At 35.1% G+C, this 9,278-nt stretch overlaps 1 protein-coding gene across 1 annotated transcript in view; it reads right to left on the minus strand.

The window, feature by feature from the left end:
- Positions 1-8,466: 8,466 nt before the first annotated feature.
- The window catches only part of LOC117115008, a 12,455-nt gene continuing 11,643 nt past the window's right edge, over positions 8,467-9,278 (minus strand). Inside the window, exon 3 of the mRNA XM_033258641.1 lies at positions 8,467-8,680. Within this exon, the coding sequence (XP_033114532.1) occupies positions 8,651-8,680 (30 nt within the window). The 3' untranslated portion in view covers positions 8,467-8,650. The remainder of the gene's footprint in view (positions 8,681-9,278) is intronic.

Genomic DNA, 9,278 nt, shown 5'->3' on the forward strand with positions numbered 1-9,278 from the left:
TTTTACCATGACAAATAATATTCAAAATTATCTACAGCTGTGTATTATATTGAAATACTATGTGAGGGTCAGTATGTAGTTACCTTTTTGTACAGAAACATGCCCCATGAAAATAAGTTACAAATTCAGCCTTAACTTCGTTTATAGCCACATATGTTAAACTTTAATCTCATCCAACAAAGGTTAACGAAAGCAAAGTTGTAGAAAAGTGCTGAATTATTAGACAAGTAACTTTGGAGATGAGAGTGGGGAAGAAGGGTGCTATCTGACTGAGTTGAATTTAACAAGTCAGCCGGGCATCAAATTGCTATGAAAACTCATCTGTCTGAAGTTGAGCGTCTTTATGCAAACCATCTGTAGGGTGTTGCAGGGAGTTACTATGGTTGTATGATCAGCGTCGATGACAACGGTTGATGGCAAGGAGCCATGGATACATCCGCTCCAGTTTCAGTGTGCTGGTCAAAGCCTGCTGCACGTTAAGACTTATCAAACTTGATCAGCCATTTACTTCATCATCTTACTACCATGGATACTACTACATTGCATGTGCCTATGCATAGGTTGTGTTTGCGCCATGGTTTTATTAATCTATTTATTTATTACCATTTTTAAAGAGAGTGACCTATCCAGTTTCTGCTCGAACTGATCAAGGGCTCTCGATAAAACATACATACAAAACATATAAAATATAAAAATATTAAAAAGACAGATAAAAGTATGCAATTGTTTTTTATCTTTATATACTTAATATATATGAACTTTCACTTGGAAAAATTTCATCTAGATGTATTGTCCCTTGAAAATGAAAAAATATCATAAAAAATAATTTTGAAATTAACTTGCTCATTTTGCAGTATCATACAAATTATTATCTATAGAAATTATTTAATTTTCAAAATGTGTACCCTGATTTTTAAATTGGTTAATTATAATAAAGATAATAAAACACTTTCAGTGACTGGAAGTGTTCTATCATTTTTCGCTGTAAACTGATAGGTAAAGATTTTTTAAATACACTAATTTCTATATTCAAGTTTTTATGTTATTTAAAAATGGGAAAAATTAAATTTCAAAAATGATTTTTACATTTTTTTTTGGTATTTTGCAAGGGAAAATACATCTTTAATTCATAATTTTATTTTAGTATTTTAACAGGTTGATACTGTATATATTTCTATGAAATTTTATACAAATGACCTTCACTATTATTTCTTGTTTTTGGTCAGGTTCACATGAGAGCCCTAGTATCCGGATCGGGAGATAACCGTTAGCGCCTGTGTGAGAACACCTGATCGGTTAGTGCTACCACTACCAGGATCTGGATATGCTAACGGTTAACGAGTACTATCGGTTGCATGTTGAGTGAGTTTCTGTTCAACCAATGACACGTACGCATGTACAATTTCCTTGTATGAACGCACGGCAGCTAACGGTTAGCAGGATCTGGATCCTGCTATCCGTAAACCTAGCCAATGTAAATTATATAAAACAAATTTGAGTTGAATAACTTGTTATTTAAGATGCTTGCCTTATAATCTCAAAGTCCTGCCTTCAATTCATGACATGGTATGATTTCATTTCATGACCAATGATTAAAAACAACTCCATTTCCCTAAGTGGTTAGTTAGGCTTATATCATGTTTAAAAAAAAAATGCTTTGTTCGAGGGCCCAATGGAAAGCAGTATCACTGTTTGGGCTTTATCGTCGCTAAAGATGATTAAAAAAAAAAAAGAATTTTGAATTGTTGCTATAGTAATATTAAACTTGTATTTATGATAAAAAAGGAAAGAACCTTTTAAATTTAATTCATAAATTAAAAATTGATTATACCTAATTATCATTATAATTTCAATATCCCAACGCCATTTATTATGCAGGACAAATGGTATTAACAAAGGATAATATTAATTAATGATTTGTTTATTTTAATTGGATAAGATGTCTGTTAGTAAGAAAGCTGACAAGGACAATCACTTTCAATTTGTCAGCACTGTACATGCTTACTACAAGTCAATGACCCTTAAGAGTTAGCAAACTTTACTGTACATTATGAGAAATTGAATAAAATCTGTCAATACTATCTTTAATTATTCATGTTATCATAGATTTACTAATATTATCATTGTAGTTATTGTTTTTCACTGAACCCAATCCAAAATTAGACTATGTCCAGTGACAGATTTGAAAGGGGGTGTGTAGGGAAGGGGATGGGACCCAGCTTTCACCTAACCTAAATTTGGGGGAAATGGAGAGAAAGAATATTATGTTCAAATTTAAAAGTCTCCATTTCCAGCCATCTAGAGGTGCCATAATCATAGACTGGTGGGCTGGTGATAGTCCCTCCCTGCCCCCACCCCCTTTATTTACAATTCCTGGATCTGCCATCAATGTTTCTATACACCGAAAGAGAAAATAATTTCTCCTGTTCATTTCTCAAGATTTTGCCTTAAATTTAAGCATATCAAGAGAAAAACAGGAAGAGGAGAGAGAAATGTAAGATCCAAAACCAGTTACAGATTCCTTCTTACTTGCATAGATGTCCTATCTAAATTTGCATGGGCTGTTCCTATTAAAGAAAAGTGACACGGTATTGAATGCTTTAAAAAAGATACTCAAAGATGGAAGAATCAAGTTCATTCAGATAAAGGTTCAGAATTTCTTAATCAAAAAGTACAAGCCTATTTAAAAAAGAAAAAAAAATTCATTTTTTCACTACCAATAACGAGACAAAGGCCAGCGTAGTGGAGCGTTTCAATAGAACCCTAAAATCTTGCATGTGGAGATACTTTACGGCTAACAATACGAAAAAATATATAAATATATTACCAAAACTAATTCGTAGTTATAACAACTCCAAATGCAGATCGATCGGAACCACTCCGGCCTCTGTTTCCCGGGAGAATGAACACGATATATGGTTGAAGTTATATATGACAAACCAGCCAAGCCTGAATTTAAGTTTGAGTTAGGTGATATGGTTAGAATTAGTAAAAATAAATTAACGTTTGGAAAAGGGGGTACCTTCCTAACTGGACCGAAGAGATATTTATCGTTCACAAAAGACGAAAGACACCCCTTCCAACTTACAAACTGAGAGACTGGAATGAGGAGGAAATACAGGGTAGTTTTTACGAAGCTGAATTGCAAAAGGTAACAAAATCGGATGACGACATATTTAAAATAGAGAAAGTTATAAGAAAACGTAAACGAGGTGGAAAGACTGAGTTCTTTGTTAAATGGTTAGGTTATCCCGCAAAATTTAACAGTTGGGTTCAGAGATTAGAGGGGTAAACATGGTTTCTCAATTTTCTATTACGCTCCCCAGTAACAGCTCTTTGAATTACTTTCCCTAAAACAGAGTTACCCATTACACTACTAAATTATCCGAATCGGTGCGTCTGTCGGGGGAATGGGAATGTGGTCTATCGGAAATTCACTACCCTCACTCGTGGTACAACGTCGATGAAACAAACAATACTATACAGTTAATTAATACCTTTGTTAGATCGGATACCGATTCTTTCACAATTTCTATAGTACCTGGTTTCTACTCTGCGTCTAAAATTGAAGATGCCTTTGCAAAAAAATTGGATGAATTCAATGCAATCTTCTAGGTTATTATAAACTATAGCTCCGTTACCGGAAAAATACGCATAATCACGGATGAAAATTCATCGGTCAAGTTGTCGGGTGAATCGTGGGTTTTGTTTGGGTTCCATAAGCCAACTACCATACAAGCAGATAGCGACGTTTTCGGTGATGGACCAATGAACGTGCACCACAGAGTCCCTTCCTTATACGTGTACACTGATATATCAGAACCTCAAATGGTAGGTGATTCTAGCGTACCGTTGTTAAAAGTTCTTCAAACCAAAGAAAAACAGATGAAAGAGGCAGTCTCACAGTACTTTTTCATTCCCCAATATAAGCGTCTGGTAAAGAAGGAATATGATACAGTAACTATAGATATAAGAAGTGATACGGGTGAAAAAGTGTCATTTCAACGCGGAAAGGTTTTGGTTAAGCTTCACTTTAGACAGATACGATCTTCTTATCTTGTATAATGCATTCTGTGTATGATGATTATTATTTACGTCAGGTGGGAGGGACAGCCGACTCTATGCCGGTTTTCAGTGGGTCTGTAACGCAAAGAGAATTTGGACTAGGGGGCGTTCTCGCCGGTCTTTTTAAGCAAGCTGTACCGTTATTGAAGAAGGGAGCAAAAGCTCTCGGAAAACAGGCTATTCTAACTGGAGCATAAAAAATGGAGGATGCAATACACGGAAGAAACATCAAAACTGCGGCCAAAAGAAGATTAACTCAGGCAGGAAAACGTATCATTGGAAAAGTTAACAGTTGGAAACGATCTTTTCGAGAACAAAGGACACCTCATTAACAGAGAAGATTACGCTAACGGTTACACGTTATTTGCTTTTGACCTATCCCCAGACCTCTCATCCAACAAGGCTCACTTTAACCTCGTCCGTCAAGGAAATCTTAGATTAGAAATAAAATTTGCCCAACCGTCACCACATATTGTGAATGTAATAGTTTATGCTGAATTTGAGAATATTATAGAAATTGACAAATCAAGAAACGTGTTAATAGATCATTAAGAAATGGATACAAAACAGATTTTAAACGTGTTAATAGATCATTAAGAAATGGATACAAAACAGATTTTAAAATTAGTTAAAGATGATCCATTAACTTTGAGATATTTTTACGGGGTTTATCCCTCTGATCAATTACCATATAAAGTAAAGAGCTATCCAGCAGCTTTCATAGCTAATGTAGATAATAGTAGTCAACCCGGGACGCACTGGGTGGCGTTCTTTTTTAAAAGTAAACAAAAAGGCGAGTTTTTTTATTCGTTTGGAAAACAACCTAGTGAATATTGCGATGATTTTGTTAATTTTTTTAGATGACAATGCACAGCGTTGGACATTTAATTCTAAAGCGCTGCAATCTCTATTGTCTACGGTTTGCGGTCAGTATTGTATATCCTATCTGAGACATAAATGTAGGGGTGTTGCTACATCCATGTTTTCCCGTAATAGAGTATCCAACGATGATTTTGTTAATGATTTTATAGAAATTAGATATAACGTTAACCTACCCGTCTATGATATGGAGTACATTGTTAATCAAATATCCCGTAGTATAAGGTTGAAGTGAAAAAAAAAAAATGTATTTTATAGTTATGAACATTTTTAGTATATATGTACACCTTTGAATGAAGTAGAAAAAAAAAATAAAAGATGATTGTCAAATAAAACGATTGTCACCAAAAAAAAAAAAAAAATCTCTCTCTCTCTCATTTCATGCATTCTTGACTCACAATTAAAAACAAAACACAGATAAATAATACGCAGAGAACACAAATAAAATTCACATCAAACTTTTAATATCGAAATCAAAACAATAGAATCGTTAGCACTCAAATATAAATTAATACTTTATCCAATCGAATGGCTTGACAACCTTCTTTGGTGAAGAATGATGAGGAGAACCGCCCGTTTTAATTTCCCTTAAAATTCTTCGATGGGCTGCATTACCTACAAAGGTTTCGGGGATATTAATGCTAGCCAAGATCTTTAGGAATTGATACCAACCGATAGGCTGGAAACTTTTTCTTTCTTGAATCAAATCCCTCAAAAGGTCTATAAGATTCGAACCCTTAATGGTTTGTCCGTTTAAGATAACCTCCCCAGAGTTACGATTAAAATCTATAATATGTTTATAGTTCAAAATATATGTAAGAATAGGTCGAAATCTGGAAACCAAAGTTTTAGGAAATGATTTTAGAATGGCATCTTCTTCGGTTTCTTCTTCCGATGTTTTCTTAGTTTCTTGACTCGATGTAGATGTTACGTGTACGGGTGATGGATTGCGAACTGTCTTTTTACGTTTGCTATACCTTTGTAAAACTTGATTGTACAAAAGCACCTTATGGTAATCGTTGATTGGTCGACTCAATATATCTTTTATCTCATTATCTACAGTAGGTCGCTCGTCTTGGTTTCAAAGTTTTTCTCAAACCACGTAGAGTGTAACATAGTGGAAGCAAATTCGCTAGGCATCAAAATCATTTTTCTTGTAGACTCCATATCTTATTTACTTAGCAGTATTCCGCCCAAAGTTTGTAGAATAGGTTTTAAAATTAGCGATAGAAATCTTCCTTTCTGAACAAGTATACGTTTTCTTGTTGTAGTAGGAAGAGATTTGTTTGTTAGTTCACGAAGTTGTTTCTTGATTGTAGCCAGTTTACGTTTATGAGTTTCTCTGCTTGGGCGCCAAGAAACGTATTAGCGTTCTTTCTAAGTCGTTGAGACATGACGTAGACGAGTGGTTAAATGGCAAGAAATTTGAAAAGCTTTTCTACTTATACACATACACAGTCTGATGAGTATCAGAAAATATTTCAGTTCTCAAACGTACATCTTCAGGCGTACAGACAAACAGGTATCCGTATGGTTCTTTCGTAGCGTCTTCAAAAGCTTCTCTCATAAACTTTGACCTCCCTGGAAACATTTGTCCAGCTAGATGCATAATTTGAGAGCGGTCTCTAGGATTTTTAAATAGGACCAAATAGTGAGCATTCAGTGTAATTGTTCTCATTTCTTTAGAACCGTAGAAAAAGTTCTGCGTAAGAAAGATGACGCTGATTTGGCTATGATGGCAACCTTTTGTAAACAGATTAACTAGTCTATTGTTTCTTGATCCTTCGGCCATGAGATCATCAATAATGAACAAATGCATTTTATCACTCAGCATAGACGTAATGTCATTTGGTAACCCTTCGACGAACGTGAGCGTGGGTATTTTCATTTTCACTCAGCTCTTCAAATAGGTTTTGATATTCACCATAGTACCAATGAATAACGTGGAATCGTTCGCTAAATGATGGAATTAATAAGTTTTTTTACAAACTCGGTTTTCCCACACTGATTGGGCCGCTGACGACCATCGTAAACGGAGTTCTTATCATTTCAATCATTGTGACATAAATGAAAATTTGAAGGTAAGAAAAATAATTTCATACAGTTAACCTAAAGTCCATTTTACGTTAGACGAAACTTTCAAAAGAGAAAACTGCAAACTGTACCTAAATAACCTATAATGACAACAATCAAACTATTCCCATACGTAACCATAAGGAAGGGTATCGAAATCTGGAAATACGATTCTTTTATCATAATATACTGTATTCCATAATCTTTTTTTCTATCTACGGTAAAAAGTTTTTTCCTTTTCACATTCCTTGTAATTTGTTTATCGTCAACCTTAATGGTTGGCCTATCCCCTACGGTGCACACCAACTTTTTCATTTCATCAAAATTACCAATTTGGTATTCATATAGGTGAGTGTAAGGCCCTTAACCTTGCATACCGTCTTGGCTGAGTCCAGTTTGTAGGCATAATTCTTAGGCCCCCTGAAATAAACTGAGTAATAAAGTTCCCGTCTTTTGAATCAATTTCGTTCGTTAACTCTCCTAGGTATTCTCCTAACGGTGGTTCCCATTCATTAGGTTTAACTGTAAAGATAATGCTGTCTGTAACGTAGTACAACACTTTTCTTTGTAATTTTTCTAGGATTTCATACAGTTTAAGTCTTGCATGCGCGGTTGTAAAAGCGGCTAGAACTACATTACCCTTCTTATTAATGGGAACTTGTTCGTCAATAAAGGTAAGTTTTACTTCAGCAATACTATCACTAAAGAAATTTATGTCATTTACAATCATTGCCGGATCTGTTAGCATTGAGAAGAGGGTAGCTGGGTCACTAGTAATTGTAGTTTTCTGAAGATTTTCCCTCTGACCAAATTTCCCCCAGAAACTATTCAACATTAATTTTGAAAGAGAACGTAGCCCAGGGTTGTACTTGATGTTGGAAATACCCTCATTTTCTCTGTAATTTCGGATGTAAGACTCCCTTTCATCATCGGTTTTACACCAATCAGGCCACCCGACGCCTCTTGTTTCAGTTTTGAAAAACAATTTATATATCCTGAAAACAAACCCTCGGATCCTCCATCTCTGTCATACTTTGATCTTTCTTTCAAGTTCCAAACGCATTGGATCGATTAAATTTTGTACCCTAGTTGAACAGCTTTCTGTACCTCGATCGAAACCCATGTACTGTTAAGTTGTCGATCGAATGAAGAATGTAGCCATGATGTTTGGGATAATTCCTCGGCGCAAGTACGACAAAGGGGAAAGAATAATTAATTGTTTACTCTATACGGTAGAATGGAACGATACGGTACAGTTCTTTTGGGGGGTAGATTGAACATTTTACTGAAGACCAAAATAATTGAAAATTTTCACTACCAAGTAGGACTTCTGGGTGACCTATAGGATATTCGCCGTATTTATTGGCAAACGGATAAAGGGAAGTAAAGTCGACATACTTGATTTTTTCATCTTGACCTATTTCATGAAAGAGCCTAGAAGCGTTAGTACGACTTTTTTTCTCTTTTTGCTTTGATTTTTCTTTTCCTTTACTTCTTTTAGATTCATTTAATGGGGTTTCTATTTTCATAAAACATTTATGGTTTACGTCTACTTCTGTTAAACAGACCTTACACAGGAACTTTGTGCAGTCGTGGTCTTTATATTTTCTCCTATGACAGTCAGTACATATTTTTACGGACTCACAGACACTGCTAGAAAAACCTTGTTTGTTTTTAGGTTTAAGTTTATGGTTTTGAAAACATTGTTGGTTTTTAAAATTTTGATTACAATCTGTGCAGTTAAGAGAAATTTCTTTCGAAACAATGGGGGAACAACTTGAACTGTGACAAAGTGAGCAAGTATACTTACAGGAGTGTTTACTGTATCTCTATTGTCATAACATGATAGGCAATCTTCACAGAAATTACAATTATTAAAAAAAGCTTTAATGGAAGTAACGAGATTAAAGTGATTTTCGTGTAGTAAAAGATATATTCTTTTATCTTTAGGTGGGCCTTGGAAAATGAACGGTTTCATCACGTCGTTCGTAAACACGACAATTTGGTATTCGGGTAGCGCAATTTGAAAAAGGTTAATTTCTGCAACGCCACAAGGCCTATTGGTACATTAGATGATTCGTGGAGTTGTCGGGCTAGATCGTCCTGCAAATAACGACCCCTCCTTATATTATCGCATTTAGTTTTATTATCAAGTTTGTCTTCATGCCATGACACTCCTGTAACTATAGCTCTCGCACAGCACATGTTATCGTCAACGTTTTTTATGTTGATTACGCATCTCTTTTGTATAAGCGCGTCAG

The sequence above is a fragment of the Anneissia japonica genome, unplaced genomic scaffold, assembly GCF_011630105.1.
Source record: "Anneissia japonica isolate Jap-2015-1 unplaced genomic scaffold, ASM1163010v1 scaffold119_len492752_cov174, whole genome shotgun sequence".
Lineage (NCBI taxonomy): Eukaryota > Metazoa > Echinodermata > Crinoidea > Comatulida > Comatulidae > Anneissia > Anneissia japonica.